Source organism: Myotis yumanensis, unplaced genomic scaffold, assembly GCF_028538775.1.
Source record: "Myotis yumanensis isolate MYYU_CA2020_CCGP unplaced genomic scaffold, mMyoYum1.0.hap1 SCAF_3, whole genome shotgun sequence".
Lineage (NCBI taxonomy): Eukaryota > Metazoa > Chordata > Mammalia > Chiroptera > Vespertilionidae > Myotis > Myotis yumanensis.
In genome coordinates, this window is record NW_027223754.1 from 140,043,644 (window position 1) to 140,066,352 (window position 22,709).

General features: G+C 36.2%; 1 protein-coding gene across 4 annotated transcripts in view; it reads right to left on the minus strand.

The window, feature by feature from the left end:
- The window catches only part of NAV3 (neuron navigator 3), an 832,877-nt gene that overhangs the window by 211,273 nt on the left and 598,895 nt on the right, over positions 1 to 22,709 (minus strand). For all 4 annotated transcript variants that reach the window (XM_070409676.1, XM_070409674.1, XM_070409677.1 and 1 more), the window contains 2 exons: positions 16,178 to 16,250; positions 13,547 to 13,730 (listed from right to left, as the gene is read on the minus strand). In XM_070409676.1, the coding sequence (XP_070265777.1) occupies positions 13,547 to 13,730; positions 16,178 to 16,250 (257 nt within the window). The remainder of the gene's footprint in view (positions 1 to 13,546; positions 13,731 to 16,177; positions 16,251 to 22,709) is intronic.

The window sequence follows — 22,709 nt, forward strand, 5'->3', positions numbered from 1 at the left end:
GGTGTTCAACTACTTCTACAAAAATACTTTTATACCTCAAAACCATGTATGTTCTTTTAAAAATATTTGACATTTTGCAAAAACTATACTCATATCAGAGAGTGTAATAAACATGCTTTCTCCCTAAATTCAAATTTTGCTGAGACTTCACTAGAAACAGCTATTGCCTAATCCATATATGAGTCAGAAACTTAGCTTTCATTCACATGTGTTTCTCTTTAGTAGCTGGGTGGCTGAAATATCATCCCCATCGTATATGAGACAGGTTACTGGGATAACTTATCCCATTAGTGAATTATGGTATGTAAATATGTTATAACCTCTGTCTTATCTTGAATTTCAACTGACAGTTAATAAGGCCACCGGCATGGTCTGCTTTCCTAGGATCTCAAAACAGTAACTAAAGAGAGAGATGCCTGTGTAAGATAGTCCTGCATCAAAGTCTCACATTCTTTTAGGAATGTAGAATTTCATGATAAAGGAGAACTCAGGAAACCAGGGTTGTATTTCTTTCACAGTGTTACCATAAATTAGGTTTTCCACAGTGCTTTTACTTACACATAATGTAAGACATTATGCTGTTCTATAAATTTTTTCATTCACAATTTTCAGTATGGGATAAAATTATAGGGTAATGCATTACAGATTCCATTACAAAAGTAATGTAACCCCCTTAAAAAACTTGATCCTGAATACCATCAAATTTTTTAGACAGAGCTATTTTGTTAAGCTGAAAGTTTAAAGAAACTTTTCCAAAGACTAGCCTGATTAGTGAAAAATACGGTTAAAACTTCTAAAGACTTAAAAAGCGTTGTAGGAACACAAACTATGTTAAAATATTTCTTAATGTATGAAAACGATCTTTGGTGTGCTTTTAAAATTATTATAGAAATTGATGTTTTTAAAGTGTTTCAAAGACCAATTAGAAAGTCAGTTTATAGGGCTCCTCTCAATGTACTGCAAAGTACATGGAATCATCAGTATGATCAATCTCATCTTATTAAGGGGTGGCTGGGGTCTCAAAACATCTTATGGTGAGCTTTAGTAAAGGCTGCCCCCAGACTTACAGAGAGAGAAGGCTGATTTTGTTTTACTTCTTATGAGATGAAGAGGTCACTCAAAGAGCAGGAGGCAGTAGGGGTGGTGAGAAGTGGAAGCATAGGAAACAATATCCAGAGGCAAATGTTGACAGTGTGCTTTATACCAGAGAAGGTCCCTCGACCAATAGCTAACGTCTCAGTTGCAGAAAAGTGTATGTCCCTTGAATCCGATTCTGTGCTCACCTGTCATCCCCTGACTATAACTTGGTTTTCCCTGTAGGTCTACCTATAGGAAAATAATTCAGTGATCATACTGACATGATTATTATGGTTTTTGTGATGGTTGCATCTTCCATAAGTCAATAAGTTGACATTTTGAAGTACACTATTTAGTGGAAAATATTAATAATTCCATACAGTATAACATTGCAGGTATCATCATCAAGTATATATTACTAGTGCACTATTTGAGAAGAGAGTGCCCCATAAATAATAAAAATAAAATGGAACCAAACAATTTCTCATGCTTGGCAGACAATGTTCATAAAATGTATAAACTGGATATCCCAATGTCTTATGGTAAAATGTTAAAGAAATAAAACACAAATCAATTATTCTGAATCACAGATATATGATGATACACAAATCACATTAAAAAAATAAGATTTGGTTTTTGTAAGACCAAATTATAAAAACTGGCTCATTTATGTTTTTATCTAGATACTTGTGTCAAAAAGCACAAGTTTTAACTTAAAGACTCTAAATGAGGAGTCGGTCTCACACTTGAAAATCTATATTATATTCTCAAAGTTCCCTTGTAAAGATAGAATATGATTATGATGTTTTCATTTTCTACCAGGTGAAACTATATTCAATTAATTGATTTTTATTTTGTTAAAGAAAAAAATTAAGTTATCAGAACTAACAATAATTCTGTCCGTGCCTTTGAGACTCCAACTCAGGTAGTATTGCCTTCTTGCTAATGTGTTGTTAGTAACATGTTAATAAAGGAATAATAAGCTTTTAAGTTCACATCAAGGATAACAGGATAGGGACAGGGGAAATAAATGGGCAAGAGACTTCAAGATATTTTGGAGAACTGAATAAATGGAGCCATGTAATGGAAAACACATTATGAGGGAAGCTTCATTCTAGCATACACCCAGTGGGAGGATTAAATCTAAAAGAGGAAGGAGGGAAATGGACAATCAAATTGCAGATAAAATGACAGGACTCTGAATAAAAGGGAGATTAATCCAATGTCCATGTCAATAATTATCAGTGACCAGTTATGACCAGACATAAACAAACCAATTAATTAAACATCCAAACAAAGGAGAAGCAATTTTAACTATAAAAACTGAGTAACCCCAGAAAAAAAGACACTGGCAGAGAGGGCCCCTCAGTTTACCTGGACTGATCCCTCTAAAGCAGTGGTTCTCAACCTTCCTAATGCCGTCACCCTTTAATACAGTTCCTCATGTTGTGGTGACCCCCAATTTCATTGTTACAAATTGAACATAATTAAAGCATAGTGATTAATCACAAAAACAATATGTAATTATATAAGTGTTTTCCAATGGTCTTAAGCGACCCCTGTGAAAGGGTCGTTCGACCCCCAAAGCATCATTACATGAGCCCTGGCCCATTCTTAAAGTCATGTCTCAGTTTATGCTTACATTTTAATCCACTTTCAACAAATATTCATGGAAGGCTGTGAATAATAAAGAAGCAGAGATTTTGCAGAACATATTTATAATTTCTATTATTTAAATACTCCACTGGTTTTCAAACCTTTGAAATCATCCTTTACTTGGAAAAAATCATATGTATACAAAATAGAATGTAAATCTTATTAAAATTAATAAAAAATTAAAGTGTAAATAACCGAGGCTAGAATTTGTGAGTGGATGGGAGAGCACTGAACAGAAGTGCTAATATCCTGTTTTATAAAACACAATGCCAAAAAATATTCTACAGTTGATTGAGAAAGAATTAAAGGTGCTATTTCATTATATAAAGTTGTAAACCTAACTATTAAAAGAACAAAAAGAGTGAATTTTAGCTATTGCAGCACTCCTAGAAAAATTGTCTATATTTACTATTTCCAATTCCTCTCTCCTGTTTTATTATTATTATTGTATTGTTATTAAATATATTTTTATTGATTTCAGACAAGAAGGGAGAGGGAGGGAGAGCTAAAAACATCAATGATGAGAGAATCGTTGATCAACTGCCTTCTGCACACCCCACACTGGAGATCGAGCCCGCAACCTGGGCATGTGCCCTGACCAGGAATCAAACTGTAACCTCCTGGCTCATAGGTCGACGCTTAACCACTGAGTCACACCAACTGGGGCCTCCCTCCTGTTTTATATTGAGAAGATTCCAATCAAGCTATTACAGCCACTACCCCAGTGGAATAGTTCTTGTCCAAGTCTCCAGGGAAAAACTCATTCATGGGTTAGTTCTCAACATTCATCCTACTTATGTGCAGCATTGAAGGCAGTTGGGGTCATGCAGGTAGATAGGTCAGAAACATTAACTCTGTGGCCAGATTGTCTGGATTTAATTAATGAATTAGTTACTATAAAACCTCGTGCAATTTCCTAGTAATTATCTTTCCATTTTCAGTTTCCTTTTCTGAAAACTAGGATTAATAATGGTCCTTACGGCATAGTGTTGTTGTGAGGACTGAAAGAATGAGTATGTGCATAAGGTACTGAGAGTGGTGACTGGAACACAGTAGGCGTAGGGGCTACATATGAACCATTACTGTGGATTTCTCCCTCCTGTTTGGAATACTTCCTTCACTTGCTTTCTAGGCAAACAAGTTCTGGTTTTCTTCCTACATCATAGGCTGAAAAGTTTCCTCTATCAGGTGGGCTCCTGACCCCAGTCTTCAATTCTCTTCTCTTCATCCACACACAGATTTTTTTACTTTATCGTGTCTAGTCTCATAACTTTTTATATAAATCCTTTATGCTTATATTTCCAGAATTTTTGTCTATAGCCTACACCTCCCCCTTATACTCTAGTCTAGCAATTCCAATCGTCTCCTTAAGATCTCCACTTAGATAAACTTAGCAGACATTGCAAAATCACGTCACAAGAGAACATTTGACCTTCTCCTTACTAAACCTGCTCTTCCACATTCTTTTCCATTTCAGTAAATAAAAACACCTTTCTAACAGCTAACACTAACAACACTATAGTCTCCTCTCTGTTTCCCAACCCTACTGCAGATCTGGCAGCTAATTCTACACTACTCTAAATATATTTGGAATGTACCCTCCTCTCTCCACTTTCACCATGGCAGTCCAAGCTTTTCTCCAGGACTCCACGAATGCTTTCACCTTTCTCACTACAATCTGTTCTCAGCCCCGTAGCCAGAGTGACCCTTTGATTTGTCCACCTGTTTATGTCCCTCCTTATAGAAGCTTCCCATCACTCCCGGAGTAAACATCCAAAGTCCTTACCATGACGACAGGGTCATACAAATGTCTCCCTGCTCTTTTGCTGAATTATCTTACCCTTCTGCCTCCTTTCCTCTGATCCACCCCAATTGGAATATTTTTTCTCTCTCTTTTTCTCAGAGAGAGGAAGGAAAAGGGAGAGCGAGAAAGAGAGAGAGGGAGAAAGAGAGAGAAACAAAAACATCAATGTGAAAGAGAAACATCCATTGGCTGCCTTCTGCATGCCACCTACCAGGGATTGAGCCTGAACCTTGGGCATGTGCCCGGAGTAGGATTTGAACAGGCAACCTTTCTGATGCACAGGATGACACCCAACCAACTGAGCCACACTGGCCAGGGCTATTTTCTCCTCGAAATAAATCAGACAGGCTCCCAGATCAAACTCTTAGCTTGTTCTTCTGTAGGTCTGAAACACTCTACACAAAACCCACAGAGCTCCTTGTTAAACGTCATCATCTGAGTGAGGACTCCCTTGGTACTTTATTTAAGTTTGCAAAAATATGACATCTATACCTCTTTTTTCTTCTTTTCTGATTTATTTTTCTCCACTATCAGCTATACAATTACTGTTATATATTTTAATTAACTGTTTATTATTGATCTACCATGCTAGAATGTAAGCTTTACGAGACAAAGACTCTTTAGTGTATTCTGTCCTCTGCTATATATCTACTGCCTAGAAAAGTGCTAAATAAATATTTGTTAACTACAGTAAAGGGGTGTGGGATTGATGGAGCATTGAATCAAAAGGCAATGACCAAATTAGTAAATAAAAATTAATAGAAGTATTTTATTTAGTTATATGGTAATAACTAGCGAAGGAAATACCTAAAATAATCAAAGGAGTTACCTCTGTGTAGCTAGACTGAGCTTGGAAAGGTCTGAGCATTAGGTTGTTATTTTTAATAATAAGTATGTTATTACTTTGAATAATTTTTACATATTGAATTAGGTAAGTAAAATTGACAGAATTGATCAGAGAAAGTCAGAAAGGAGGCTAATGAGGCACTTTATACATAGATAATCTCATGTGCTCTTCTCAATATCCATGCGAGGAAGTAATCTTCATTTTAATAGTAGAGGTAAGAACACTGGTATTTAATCACTTGCCCAACATCACACTACCAGTAGTTGGCAGGCAGAATTCAAACCCTTGTTTGCCTGACTCTGAAATAACTGAAACTGTATTAATGCTGCTTCATCTATAATAACAGAAGTATGAGTGGTTGTCACGCTTTTTGAATAGGGAATAAAAACATAGAACATAAGCAAAATGTGTGTGTGCACATACGTTCTTTTAATATTATACTCTCTGTTTCCTAAATTGCTCAAATAAAGAACAAATTATTTCTCTTCAATTATTTCTCTTTAAGGATGATAATATCCTGCTTTTTAAGAAAATATTCATAAATGTTCTTCTAGTTTTATTGTGTTTAAAGTCTAGTTGACTCACTGACTTTTTGACAAGCACACCATAGGCCACAACACAGACCTGAGTTAAGCAACTAATAGAAGCCAGGTTCCTGAGGGCTTAAATTACCAGTGCCTTCCTGTCATCTTAAATTAAACTTCCTCATATACTTTACAGGATTTATAACTCCAGGCTGACAAGCTGTCCCAGTTTCAGAGTGAATCTCCCAAAAGGGCATGATGCTTCCTGGAAAAGTGAAGGGCAAATGCCCTCTATAGGGAGAGGGTTCCAAGAGCAATGTGGGTGGCAGGGGTCACAGGAGCGCTGGGAAGGGACTGAGAAGGGAATAGACGAGTCCCACAAAAATCATGTTCCCAAAGATTTGCACTCTGGCTTGTGAGTTCATCTAAATTGCAAGTGGACCCATTCTTGGTTTTCTCCCACAAAATAAAAAGCAGAAGAGCAAATAATGACCTTTGGAGACCACAATCTCCCCTATTCCTAAACTGCTCTTGTTTTAGTTCAGAAAGACTTACATTATTACTGCCTTTAGCACTTCTATCATCTACCAATGTGATTTCTCACGTATCTCCGCTTTCACATTCAAGTATTTTTTTTACATGCTTTCATTTTGCAAAATATATAAAGTATTTGCTCATGTGATTCAAATTATTTAATGACAGGATGGAAAATCATTTAGTAATATGGATCAAAATTAAACTGGAAAGGCCCACATTTTAAGAAAAATCACCTCCCTTTTAAAAAAAATTAACAAATAACAGTTGTCTTTTACATGCTAGTCATTATCATCCTAACACCTCATATGTGTGACCAGACCCTACATAAGAAACATATTTTAATTTTATAATTTTCTTCCACTATAATTCTTACCAGACATTCTTAGGAAAGTTGTACATTCATAGCATGCATTCTGCTCATGGCTAGCTGCGCTCAGGTGCCAGGCACTGTATGGTTTTGGTGAAATTCAACTTTCCAATATCTTTAATGTCAACTAGAACTCTAATTGTCCAAAGCAACAACAACAACAACAAAAACATGTGGGAAAGAATTATTAGCAGAAGTATTCTGAATACCTACAACATATTTATTGATAGAAATTAATTTTCTGATTTTGAAAATTATAGAATTCATTTCTACCTTGTGTTTTAGAATAAGAAATAGTATATCCCTGATCTCATAGTTAATAACTATAAAAATAACTCTGATTTCAACTCATCACTTTATATGAAAATATTTCTCATATTTCCTAGTTGATTGGAGAAAGTATATTTAATCTACTCTCTTCAAAACAGATAGAACAAATTGGCTTTACTTTCTGTATTAAGTAAATGCAAATAGGATGCTTAACATTATGTAATACAGCAAGATATTAATATTTACTCATGTAACATTCTTCCAGAGATCTCTGATATAGAGAAAACTAAGTTTTATGTTCAATATATTAAAAATATTGAGAATTAATTAATTAATTAATCAAGTCTTTACCACCCAAAGAAAGATAACCAAATATTTCCTCATGTGAAGGATTTAAAAAATTTAAAATTTGAGTCCCACCTTTATTTTAGCACAGATAAAACAGTATATAATTTAAGTCCAATGATAAAAGAGATTGGTGATCAAGGAACAAGATTGTCTTCACATATAATCAATTTAAATCACATATACAAGGCCATTTGGGGATTAATTCAGAAGCATGTGGCTTTCAATAGTATATTAGATTAAATTTTGTAAGATTAAATTTTATTGACAAGATAAGGGCAAATTTTTATATTAATATTATTTATTAACCAAAATGAATTAGTAATCTGGACATCTTAAAGACAATATTTTCATGTTGGATTAGTTGTATCAGTGATATTTTTACCAGGCTATAATAAAATTTTTTAAAAAGGCAGACTATGCTCTATCAGCTGAAAATTAGATACATCATTTCTGAATACCAATCAGTTATCATATTTGGCTTGTCTAATCAAGATAAGACAGAGAAGGAAGGAGTTATAAACATGAATGGCTTTACACTATCAGTGACCTTTCAAAGCCCAATCACTTCGCTCTATTACCTATTTAATTTTTTCAGTAGCAAAATGCTATCAGAATTTGTAATCTGCTTTCCCATCTCACAGAACTGAAATCACACATTAGTGAAGGAACAGTATTGCATAGAGGTAGCAACAGAGACAGCAATGAATTAATGAATGAAAGCAGAAAGCAAAGGAACCTAATAATTATAATATATTTATTAAAAAACAAAGAAGGATATAATCGGGGATCAATTAGGATAGAAGCAAATAGTACCATGCATCTGGGTAATTCTGATGGATCCACTATATATACTTTTGAAAACTTAAGTTTAGTTCAATATGAGGACCACCCAAAAATCAAGAAAATATTCAATTGTTTACATTATACTAGTTTTATAAATACATGCAAGTTTAATTTAAAATGACAACTGTAACTGTAAATTTTATAAAGAGTTCCTACTTAGCCGAAACTGGTTTGGCTCAGTATATAGAGCGTCGGCCTGTGGACTGAAAGGTCCCAGGTTTGATTCTGGTCAAGGGCATGTACCTAGGTTGCGGGCACATCCCCAGTAGGAGATGTGCAGGAGGCAGCTGATCGATGTTTCTCTCTCATCGATGTTTCTAACTCTCTATCTCTCTCCCTTCCTCTCTGTAAAAAAATCAATAAAATATATATTTTTTAAAAAAGAGTTCCTACTTAAATTGAAAGCAGTTATAGTACAGATTCTTACAGTAACACATTTAGAAATAATTACTAAATACTTATTATATGGCCCTGGCCGGCTAGCTCTGTTGGTTAGAGCATCATCCTGATATGCCAAGGTTATGGGTTCAATCCCCGATCAGGGCACATAGAAGAATCAACCAAAGAATGTATAAATAAGTGGAAAAATATATCCATATATTTTTCTCTCTTTCCATTTCTCTCTTTCCCCCTCCTCTCTCAGTCAAATCAATAAATAATAGTAATAATAAGTTATTTTATTATTATGCTAGTTCTTGGACTACAACAAGTGACTAAAATATAAAAATATTGCTGTCCCCAGAGTGCTTACATTCTAGAGAGGAGAAAGTGGTAATAATAAACAATGAATATAATAAACTAGAGGCCCAGTGCACAGATTCGTGCACATTGAAAGTAAATTAATTATAAGGTGGCCAGCGGGGCAGGACTGGGCAAGATGGGCCAGACACACCCTGGAGCCAACCTCCCACGGTCCCTCCATGGCCAGCCGCACCTTGGGCGGCACTGGGGCTCTAAGGGCATCTGAGGAGTAAGAGGGGTCCCTCAGGCAGGTGGGGTCCCTCAGCCAAGACTGCAGGGATTGGGCCAAAACCAGCAGTCCGACATCCCTGGAGGGGTCCTGAGTGCAAGAGGGCACTCTACAAAGTTGCTATCACTTGGCAGCTCCTGTGTTGAATGTCTGGCCCCTGGTGGTCAGTGCATATCATAGCTACTGGTTGGTCGGCCAGTCGCTTAGGCTTTTATATATACTAGAGGCCAGGTGCATGAAAATTCATGCACTGGAGGGGTCCCTCAGCCCAGCCTGCCCCCCTCATAGTCCAAAAGCCCTCAGGGGCGGGAGGCAACCTGATGATCAGGGAAAGGCGATGCCCCATCACACCTCTGCTGCTCACTGCTGGCAGCGCAAGCTTTAGCCGGCCCTGGTTACCTGAGCTTCAGGCCGGCCCTGAGTGGCTCGGCAGCTGCCATCTGAGGCTTGCCAGCACCTCGGGCCACCCTGGGAGGCTGGGGGGCTGAGGGGACTGGAGGACTCCAGAGGCAGGCACCTGGCAAGGCTGGGCCTGCCTGGGGTGGGCCCAGCCTTGCCATATGCCTGCTGCCCCGGCAGGGCTGAGGGGACTCGGCGCTGTCATTTGTGGCTGTGGGTGCCACCATCTTAGAGGGTGTGGCAGTCAAGTAGCATATTCCCTCCTTATTGGCTGTGGGTGCCGCCATCTTTGCAACAGCACAAGGGTCAATTAGCATATTCCCTTCTTTATTAGATAGGATAGATATATAGATAAGTAAATCATAAGTTAGAGGGTGATTAGAGCTACAAAAAAATAAAAATGAAACATACTACAAAGTACTACAATGAGGAGAAAAGATGGGTAGCCTGTAGTGTTAAAAGGTTAGTGAAGGTTAGCATCGGATAAAAAGTTGACCTGAAAAGGTGGAAGTTCAGCCAAGCAGCTATCAGAGAAGAACGGTCCAGGCATATGAATCAGCTAGCACACTTTTCCTAAGATGGAAGCAAGCCTAGGCTATCTGAAACCATTGCAAGGCTTTGAGTAGGGAAGTGAAATATGTCAGTTAGATTCAAAGTGTTTTATAAGTACTGACCCTTTGCCCCCAAACAACCTCATGTGACCAGGGCTATTTTTCACTCCCTTTTAACAAATGAAAGCCTGAAGCACAGAGGAGTTGGGTAAGTGGCCCAAAGTCACACAATTAGGAAGTGGTTATATTGAATGCAAGTGCAGGCAGTCTGATTCTAGGGCTGAGCTCTTAGTAAGTAGAGCTCTAGTTGCTCCTTGAACTGGACACGCACATGCATGCAACACCCACAAACACGCCCTCAGGAGTGGAGAGGAAGCTGAGAGACTAAGCAGAGTTTGTTCCCTACATTCTATCTCTCTTAGTCCACATTTTATTTTCTTCTGTATTGTATATTTCACTTGTTAATTTTTAGATCAAATTGTCTGTTTAAATGAAAGATACTCAAATTGATTGAAAACATGGTATTATTTTCAAAACAGCAAAACCAAATTAGCAATTCTTAATGTATGAAATAAAACTATTGTGGAAATATATACAGTTCTACCTATTTATTTTAAATAAAAAAGAGTACATGTCAAAACACTCATACTGAATTGAAACAACTTTTTTTAAATTAATCTACAGAAAAAAAAAAACATTTTCTGGCTAAATATCCTGAGTAATATAGCAACTAATCATTTATACTATTTACTTGAAAAGAGTTTTGGAATGAATAGAAAGACTTTATAAATCTTGATTTATGACTCACATCTCAAGCAAATGAATATAAATGTGTCAGTGGGATTCTTTTTCTGCATGAATTATCTTGGTTCTATTAGATAAACACAATATTCATTTCCTATATATATTATCAAATCACTAAGGGCTTTTGAGAAATGCTGAACTACATTGATTGTTATATGTAAGTCCACATAAATTCTAATTCACAAACAATATCACTACACTAAATTTATACAAATGGAAATAATTATTAATGTCTAAAATATAATATTCTCCAAAACACATATACATTTAGTAAATTAATTATCAATCCAAAAAATAATTAAATACAATTTAATAGAAGAAAATTAAGAGTCTACCTCATTCTTAAAGGACACTGGTAAAAAGAATACTTTTCATAAACTTGCAATGAAAGAAATGACTGTTTCTCCCCAAGTGGTATAAAATTACCATGCCTATTATATTCAGCCCTATATTTTAAAATATAATAGTTTCATAACAGCAATGCATACCCAACAAGAAAAGAAAAAAAAATCTCTCCCAAACAGTCATAACCACTGGGAAGTTCTGGGCAATAAATTACACATGGCAGACACAGAAATGGAATGAGGGAAATCAGTGACAAATGATCTTCCAGCTCACTTCCAGAGTCAACATGCTTTGTATAATGCCACTTTACTTCCTAGATTTTTCAGCTACTATTCTTGCTTCTCATCAATTCAAATAGCTTAAATCAAACTAGAAAATGTTATTTCTGGGAGTTTCAAAATTTAGATCTTTCCCCCAACCATCCCCCCAAAACATTAATTTAAAAAATTTATTTTCTCCCTCTTTATTCTTAAGAAGTTCAAAGAACTTGCACTGTAGATAATTTTTTTTTTCACTTTGACTCCTGCACAATTCCAATTGACGTCACAAAAGCCAATAAGAATGTAAACACAGGCACACCTGTATTAGTAAGTAATGAGAAATATCCTTTATCACTCCATGGACATTGTAGTCCTCTATATTTTTTCAGTGAAACTATGATTTTTCTTTATCGATTTAATAATTAACTAATTAGCAAAATCTGCCAAAGGGAATAGAGTTTACATGGTTATATGGAGAAAAACATATTGGTTACTATGAAGTGAGAACTGAATGACAGGTGAAAGAGAAAGCGATTTCTGAACTGCGGACAATTTGACAATAGGTGGGGGGTGGTTTGTGAATGCATTTTGGAGTTTCTTGTAACTTTTTGGGTCAAGACTAATTACCAAAACCCAACTCAAGACAAACTGATCATCATTAGGTTTCAAGCTTGGTTTCTCAGATGGAAAAAGTTCAATAATTATACATGTCTGATATGTGTATATACTTTTAAAGACAATGGAAGAGTATTTTCATATTGTACATTCTCCCTCCTAAAAAAGAGTAATCATAAATATTTATGCAATAGAGCTAATTACCCGATACCCTGGTCATTGATCAGGAACAAAGGTGCAGTTTGCATGAAACTTGTTAATTTCATTCTGTGATCATTTTCTGATGTGTCAACGTGGCTAGGTTCATGCAGTGCCACTTATCCAATCAAACACTAACCTAGCTGTTGCTGTGAAAGTCTTTTGTGCATGTGGTTAAAGTCCACAGCAATTGGCTTTAAGTAAGGGAGATTCTCTATATAATTTGGGTGGATCTGATTGATCCCTGGAAAGGTCCCAAAAAAGCAGGATTGAGGATTTCCTGAGAAATTCCACCTGTGTATAGCAGTTTGAGTTCATGCCGAGAGTTTCAGCCTATTCTTCCTGCTGGCCCCTTCTAGGATTTCAGACTTGCCTAGCCAGACCCCATGAACATGTAAAATATCGAACATGTAAAATAAATCCTTCGCAATCAATCTCTTAATATATACCTCTTACTGGTTCTGCTTCTCTGGTTCAATCCTGACTAGGCATAATTCCAAAAAGGGGGAGAGGGAGGGGGAGGAGAAAGCAGTAATTCAAGAGGGAAAGAAGTTGCCATGATTTGCTAGCACCCAGCCCCAGGCTGTGTCTACATGCACCAATAGACTCCAGTCAGACAAACATATACATGTGTGTATCTTAAACACACACACACACACACTCACACACACAATCTCACATCAAAAACAGTATGTTTTCAAACATTCAAACTCCTGTGTTTCAGAACTGAAATTTTTGACCGATTCAATGACTCAACCCATCAAACGTGTCAACAAAAGATACCTACACAACTGGAGACTAGTATTCAACAGCACATTCTAAATGATACCGCAGTTTGCGGAAGGAAGGGACTGTGCCATATTACTTAACAGGAAAGACACCACACACTTTGATACAAACCATAATCATTTTTAGGAAACAAACACAAATATGTCACCTAAAAAGTGATACATGTTGCTCATCCCACCAAAGAAAAGTGGTTTTAGCTTCTATTAACATTAGTCAAATAATCCCATCACATTGATAGAACTACATAAATACATTTTTTTGAAAATCACAAACAACGGTCTGTTAGAAACAAGCTGTACCCACAAGTTGACTTTAAACACCTGCCCTGCTCCCCTGCCTTACCTGGACTGCATATCTTGCTGGGTTTTGGCCTGGCTGGCTTCTGCCTGAGGAGAGGCCTGAGGGACCCGCTGCTGAAGCTCCACCAAGGACTGGTAATACTGCTGTTGATGGTGCTGCTGCTGCTTGTAGCGAGACAAACTGAAAAACAGCCCTAGAATGGCTTTTAGGTTTCCATTTCTTATTTCTGCATCAAAGGGAAAATATAAAAACAGTATCATACGAAATGAATGTGGTTTTATTTTTATATTTTTACCAATGAAATTCTAGATGCCATTCCCTTAGACTGTATCTACAAAGAGAGAAATGCAACATGACTCTCTCGGTCACAGGTTCAAACAAATCTGGATTTCTGACATGTGAACATTTCCAAGGACTTGGGATTTCAGGGAGAAAGGGAAGGGATGGAGGGCACAGAGAACAAAGTTTCCTGGAGCGATGTTCTTTGCTGACCCTGAAGGTCACTTTTTCTAGAGTTAGCTTCTTCTTGGAAACGGATGGACTCTCTGTCTTGGGTCAAATATTTGATTTAGCACTGTCCTTCCCGCACAAACCCACACAGCTGTTACCTAAACCAGGGTGGCTACAAACCAGAGAAAGAAAGCCACTTAAATGTCATTGTCCCTGAATTATAAGTAATAATGGGTTGGGCGCATCTCATAATAGCAATTGAATTTATAGCCTTCTAAATCACCCACTAAACAATTTATCAAAATACATATGTATACATACGAGTACATCATCGGTATCAGTTTTTAATGGTCCAGTTCTTTTCTTTTTAATTCATGGTATATATCAATAAATAATAAAGATCAATTTACTCATGGCTTTATATAACATAATTGAATAAATGCAAATAAAAATCCTAATTCTAACACATGAGTCTCCTGTTTAAATTTTCTAATATTGAATAAAAAATTAAATGCACAAAGTAAGCTACAATCTGAGACTAGATTTTTCTCTTGTAGTTATAAATTAAAAATTAGGAAAAGAAATGGGAGTAAAGCTTAAAATAAGGCTATCCAACCTGTAGTCATATTTTAAATAAAAGTTGCTATTGGCAATAAAACACATCCTCCTGTGAGGTCAAAGTTTTATGTCTTCTTCATAGAGTTTAGGAACATTAATAAACTATTTTGAATTCTTGCTCTCTGATGGAGTATAGTGTCATACAAACCATGCAGTGGAATTATTCATATAAAATGAGGCTATGAGTTTTTCTTCTATTTGTCTCACCCAAACATTCCTCATAGTTGACATAATACAGAAGAGTTAGTTTGATCGATATAAGAAAGTATTTTCTCCTGTAAACCTGAATGATCTTAAAGAGTTTTAAAATTTGTCTTGTTTTATTATTATGCATGTTTAATTACTTCAGATACTTTTGAAAGTCATTTTGAGCATTTGTGTATTTTAGAAGATAAATTAATATCAATAGCTTTATGTTAATAAAGGATGTTATGTGAGAAGCAATATATATATATATATATATATATATATATATATATATATATGATGGTAGCATTATTTAGCTTGCTTTTAACCACTTAGAAAGTAAAATATTATCTTGGAGAATTTTCTCAAATTTTATTCTAAGTAACAGAACCACCAGAGAGGTTTGAGCCTAAGTTTTTTGGCCATTAAATATGTAATTTAATAGCAGACATAAAATATAAATATAATAAAAATTTAAAACAAAAGAAAATTTAAATATAGAAGAAAAATTGAGAAAAGTCAATAATTCTGTTAAATGTTTGTTATGTTTGAGAAACCACACAATTCCTCTTTTTCCAATGACAGCAAAATTTTAAAATGTAGAATTATCTAATATTTCTAGTATCTGTGGAGACAAAAGCCTTTTCAGAGCAAACTGATCATAGTAGAAACATTAACCAATCTAATGGTCCAAGTGTTTGACAGCATCTAGAACTTTTTATGTAATGATTAATATTCTCATTAAAATGCTTGTTGTAGATGCAGGTCTCAAAGGACTTGCTTTCATAACTTTAGCCATTGCTTTTTGTTAGCAGTTACTTGAAAAATTTTCCTAAGTGTGTATGTGGAAGAAACAGATTCAGAAAAAAAAAAGTGACGGAACTAGTTCAGGCTTTTCCAACTTTTCTATATTTAGTTTTCATGATGGTCTCTTAAACCTTAAGGACTTTAAAGCCTTTGGAGTTGTTGAATACTGTTAGTGCTAATTATCTTAGAGCTCATGGTGACTTATTTAAAAATTACCAAATATTTAAACTACAATTATGAACTTGATCATATTAGAGAAATGTTATTGATAAAAGATTGGAAGATTAATTACACTATATTACCTGTATTTATATTATCCAGCATCATCCATCCACCCATTCCTCTAGTTAAGACTCTAAAAATACTATACACTGGTAATATCATAAAGCTTTTTGTTAATCTGCTCCCCTCCCATATACTTAGCAATGTAAAGAGCAGTTAATTAAAGCACACATTCATAACCATTGCATTTATGTTCCTCTTAGCTTAGAAACTGTATTCATTTCCTTTATTGTATTGAGAAGCTATGAACTCTCAATTGACATTTCTTGCATTATGAAAAAATCTTTTACAAATGTGGGCATCATTTGCGACAATCGGGCCTTTTCTTACCTTCAGCAGATAGACCTTGGACATTTACTCCTCTGGCTGCCAGAAAACTAAGGCAGACGTCAACATTTTCAATCTGTAACACGAAAAGCAGTGGAAAAGCAACTTAGAGGACTGTTTTTAAATAAATAACTGGGCTAGAATGAAACCAGAGAGAAAGAATGAATACTTTACATTCATTTCATACTAGAGATCTTTACCAGAATTTCACTAGAATTATTTTGGCTAATTACAGAAGGAAAATAAAGCTTGCACTGTCCAGCTTACAAACAATTCATAAAGGCCTGGTCAAGAATGGCATTCTTACAGATCAGCAACCCACCTACTTCACATAAAGCCCGATTTTCACGATCCACAAGTGAGATTGCTTCACAAATGAGTCTCAACTAAGTCATCCATAGAGTTGGAGACTGTGGCTTGTGTGAGTTTTGGAATGTTAAGATGTGGGTATTTGAGATTCAACAAGTGATATTTGGTAAGTACGCCTAAAGATACATAAAATGGACAAAAGGTTGATACAACCTGAGCAGAATGAAGCATGTTCTCATCCTAAACCACAAGAAATCTTCATTTAAAAAGCTGCATTTGTATTTCTACAGTTGAATAATTCTTGGATTAAATATAGGTATTGCCTTTGCAATTTAAGAGTGATGCCATGGCTTTTAAACAGTTTCAATATGATAACCAGCTTGTAACAACAGAATTACAAGCTGGTTATCATATTGAAACTATAGATTTAGGTAAATTCACAGGTTGATCTCAATATTGGCCCATTTTTTAAAACATTGGATTGTTTGTCTTCCTTTTGTTAAGTTGTATGAGTTCCTTATATATTTTGGAAATTAACAACTTATCAGATGTATTATTGGCAAATATGTTCTCCCATGCAATGGGCTCCCTTTTCATTTTGTTGATGGTTTCTTTTGCTGTGTAGAAGCTTTTTATTTTGATGTAGTCCCATTTGTTTATTTTCTTCTTAGTTTCCCTGGCCCTAGGAGATATATCTGTAAACATATTGCTACAAGAGATGTCTAAGATTTTGCTGCCTATAATTCTAATATTTTTATGGTTTCACGACTTATATTTCAGTCTTCTATCCATTTTGAGTTTATTCTTACGTATGGTGTAAGTTGGTAGTTCAGTTTCATTTTTTGCATGTACCTGTCCAATTTTCCCAACACCATTTATTGAAGAGACTGTCTTTACTTCATTGTCAAAAGGACCTAAATAGACACTTCTCCAAAATGGACATACAGAAGGCCAAGAGACATATGAAAAAATTCTCAAAGTCACTAATCATCCAAGAGATATAAATTAAAACAATGATGAGATATCACCTCAGACCTGTCATGGCTATCATCAACAAGTCAACAAATGACATGTGCTGGCCAGGATGTGGAGCAAAGGGGAACCCTAGTACAGGGCTGGTGGGAATGCAGACTGATGCAGCCACTATGGAAAAACAGTGTGGAGTTTTCTCAAAAAAGTAATAATGGAACTTCCATTTGACTCAGTGATCCCACTTCTAGGAATATATCCTAAGAAACCTGAAATACCAATCAGAAAGGATATATGCACCCCTATGTTCATAGCAGCACAATTTACAATAGCTGAGATCTGAAAACAGCCCAAGTGCCCATCAGTAGATGAGTGGATAAAAAAAATCTGTGGTACATTTACACCATGGAATATTATGCAGATGTAAAAAAAAAGGATCTCTTTTGAGACAGCATGGAGGGACCTGGAGTGTATGATGATAAGTGAAATAAGCCAGTCAGAGGAAGATATGTATCATATGATCTCATCATATGATCTTGATTTCTCTCTCCTCACTCTCTCTAGCTTGTGGGGATATAGAGATGTTTGTTGAGTTTTCACAGGCATGTTTATATACATATATATATATATATATATATATATATATATATATATCCTCACCCGAGGATATGTTTTTTTAATTGATTAGAGAGAGGGAGAGGAAGGGGGGAAAGAGAGAGAGAAAAAACATTGATGTGAGAGAGAAACATCGATGAGTTGCCTGCTATATGTGTCCTGACCAATCTTTACTTTCTGTAATTATGTTTACAGAGCTGAATTTAGCCCGCAATTGACAAAACTCTGTTGCCTCTTGGATTCTCTAAAATTACTGCAATATAGAAAGTTAAGTGACTGTAAACCTGTAAGCAGGCATAATACTTCACAGACTGAGTTCCCTCTACAGACACAATGAATTCTGGTTAGGGCACGTCTCAAGTGCTAGGTACTGCTGTTGGGAGTTATACTTAGAGAGAGAATGTCTAGAAGAATATGAGCCGTTCTTAACTTTCTCCTACTTTTCATGATAAACTTGTACTGTTAGTGTCATTATGTAAATAAATTAAATAAATGCGATGTCAACTAAAAATAAAATAGATAAGATGGCTCAGGTTGAGCAAACACCTACCCTAACATAGAATTTAAATAGTTATATAGATTTAGCCCACAATTTCAATCATATATAAAGTTGTCTGGTGAATTAAAATTATATATAATTTTGTATTAATTAAAATAGATTAAGATGTTGATTTTCATTCACTTAATTATCAGTTCTCTTCCTTCCTCAAAGAATTCGGCTGGTGGACACTAGAGATCTTTTCTGTTCACATGGTACCTGCTGTGTAGTATGTTCAGCTTTTTATTCATTCCCATGTGAGCAGACCCACTACACTTCTTGAATATAAACAGAGAAAATTACAATATGGAGGACTTATTATTCCTTCTTTTAGAGTAAATTGTGGCTGTCCAAAGCCTGGGTCATTTTGCAAAGAAAGAGAGAACTTCCTCTCCAGTTAATCCCACTGTTTCAAGGAATTTATTCCAAAGGGATAACGAGACAAGTGCTTCAAGGTTTCAGCAAAGAAATTTTACTTATCAGATTGTTAATAATACCAAATTACAAACAACCTAAATACCCTCAAAACAACCTAAATAGCACAAGTTAAATAAAGTATGGTGGAGAGCAATCCAGATGGTGGATTAGGAAAAACTTGCACTCACCTCTCATCAAAATTACAACTAGGTTATAAAACAATCAACCCAGACAACCATTTGAAGACTACCTGAACAGAAGTCTTATAACTAAGCATTTACAGAAGAAGCCACCCCGAGACTGGCAAGAGGAGCAGACACACGAAAGGGCTGGCCCTGCACCCACGTGTGGAGGTTGAGAATCCAGAGGGATACTTCAGCTGCAAAAATCCCCTCTGAGTGGAGGGTCTCAACCCCTGCCGGGCTCAACAGCCCAGAGCACCAGTGCCAGGAAGAAGAGCCCCCATAACATCAGGCAGTGAAACCTGGTGGGGATTCCTTCTGCCTGGGTGAGATGGGAGATGCTGGAAACCCAGGTGTCCTCTTCCAAGGGAAGTACACAAAATCTCGCTTGCAGGCACTCACCCTGGTTCTGGTGAGGGGATGGCAGCTCAGAGGATGCTGGAGTCACACAGAGAGAATGAGTTGGTGGCTTCAGGGAGAAGGCTGGAGAGACAGCCGCCAACATTCCTGTGCTGAGTCTCTCTCACAGCCCACAGATGCCATCTTTGCTGGCCCCAGCATTCCCCTCATGGCATTTGCCTTGGGAGCTACATATACTAGCCCCACCCTGACAACTCCCTGGGGCTCTACCCTGTCAAGCTCCTAGCCTGCATTGCATTTCTTTCCTGAAAAACTCTAGAATTCCAGGCAAGCTCCAGTGGGGGGAGGGTTTGGGCCAGAGACACACAGAAATAAACTGAATTGTGTGGCTTTAGGGTAAAGCCCATTTTCTCCAGGACTCCAATCAGAGCCAACATTCCTGCTCCCCAGGCATTAGCCTAGAGCACTGCACTCGCTCCACCCTGATGACTCTCTGAGACCACCCCCCAACATAAAGGTCTGAAGGCCACAGGTGGGTGGTGGCTGGCCTCAGTGTACCCTGAGACTTATGCTGAGTGGCCTCAGGCCAGACCTGGAGCCGAGTTGGAATCTGTAATAACCTGGTGAACACCACTCTCCCCTACCCGGCCCTTCCCTGAGAACCTGCCTCATGAACTCATGTACTGCCAGAATCTTTCAGTGGCTGAGCCTAAAAGACTGCCAGCAGGCAACATTGGGTCTTGGGGTGCCTTGGGCCTTTTGATGACCTGATCCAGGCCTGGAACTGTTGGTGGATGGCCTCCATTTGCAGCTTGGCCCCTCACACATGCACTCAGACACACACAGATTAACAGGGATAGAAAAATATTTTACATGCAAATGGGGGGAAAAAAGCTGGGGTAACAATAATCACATCAGACAAAATAGACTTTAAAACCAAGGCTATAGAAAGAGACAAAGAAGGAAATTACATAATGATAAAGGGAGCAATCAAACAAGAGGATATAACCCTTGTAAATATTTATGTATCCGCCACAGGAACACTTAAATATATAAAACAAATTTTGATGGACATAAAGGGAGAGACTGACAGTAATCAGTCATAGCAGGGGACTTTAGCACTCCAATGACATCAATGGATAGATTTTCCAGATAGAAAATCCACAAGAGAACAGCAGCCTTAAATGACACATTGGACCCGATGGATTCAATTGATATTTTTAGAGCATTTTATCCCAAAGCAGCAGAATATACATTTTTTTTTCAAGTGCACATGGAACATTTTCCAGAACAGACCACATGTTAGGCCATAAAAACAAGTCTCAATAAATTTAAGAAGATTGAAAACATATCAAGCATCTTCTCCAATCACAATGGTATGAAACTATAAATCAATTACAAGAAAAAAAAACTAAAAAACACACAAAAACATGGAGGCTAAATAACATGTTACTAAAACAATGATTGGGTTAACAATGAGGTCAAGGAAGAAATCAAAAGATACCTTGAGACAAATAAAATTTAATAACCCCAAGTCTATGGGTCAGGCTTAAGAAGGAAATTCATAGCAATATAGGCCTACCTCAAGAAACAAGAAAAATGTCAAATAAACAATGTAACCTTATACCTAAATAACTTGAAAAAGAACAACAAACAAAGCCCAAAGCGAGAAGAAGGAGAGACATAATAAAGATTAGAACAAACATAAATAAAATGGAGTCTAAAAGGCAACACAAAAGATCAATGAAACCAATAGATGGTTCTTTCAAAAGATAAACAAGATTGATAATCATTTAGTCAGACACATCTAGAAAAAAAAAAGAACCAAATAAGTAATATCATAAATGAAAGAGAAGTAACAACTGACAGAAATACAAAGGATTATAAGAACAACTATATGCCAACAAATTGGTCAGTCTGGAAGGAATGGATAAATTCCTAGAAATACACAATTTTCCAAGACTGAATCAGGACAGACCAAAAAATCTGAATAGAACAATTACAACCAATAAAATCAAAGCAGTAATAATAATAATAAAAACTCCCAAAAAACAGAAGTCCTGGACCAAATGGCTTCACAGATGAATTTTGCCAAACATTCAAAGAAGAATTAACACCTATCCTTCTCAAACTATTTCAAAAAATTCAAGAGGAGGGAAGACTCCGAAGATCAATTTATGAGACCAGCTTTATCCTAATTACACAGATAAAGACACTGCAAAGAAAGAATAGGCCAATATCCCTGATGAACATAGATGCAAAAATCCTCAACAAAATATGAACAAACCAAATACAGCAATATATTAAAAAGTTCATACACCATGATCAAGTAGAATTTTTTCCTGGGATGCAAGTCTGATTCAGTACCCAAAAATCAATTAACAGGATCCACCACATAAACAAAATGAAGGATGAAAATCATGTAATCATATAAATACATACAGAAAAGCATTTGACAAAATCTAGCAGCAATTTATGATAAGAACTCTCAGCAAAATGGGAATAAGGGATCATATCTCAACATAATAAAGGCCTTACATGACAAACCCACAGCTAAAATCATACCCGATGGGGAAAAACTAAAAGTGTTTTCCTTAAGATCAGGAATAAACAGGAATGTCTGCTTATTTAACATAGTACTGGAAGTTCCAGCCACAAAAATAAAAGGCATCCAAATTGGGAAGGAAGAAATATATTGTTATTATTTGCAGATCACATGCTAATATATATATATATATATATATATAGAGAGAGAGAGAGAGAGAGAGAGAGAACCAAATTCCACCGAAAACTACTAGAGCTGATTAAAAAAAACTCAGTAATGTAGCAATATATGAATTAAATATTTAAAAATTTGTTGTATTTTATATACCAATAATGAACTATCTAAAATAAAACTAAGAAAAAAAATCCCATTTACAATAGCATAAAAAATACCTAGGAATACATTTAACAAAGGAGGTAAAAGACCTGTACTTGAAACACTATAAGATACTGACAAAGTAACTGAAGAAGATACAAATAAATGGAAGCATATACCATGCTCATGGATAGAAAAGATTAACACCATTAAAATGTCCATACTACCTACAGATTAAACTCAATTCCTATCAAATATCAAATGTGCTTTTCATAGAAATAGAAC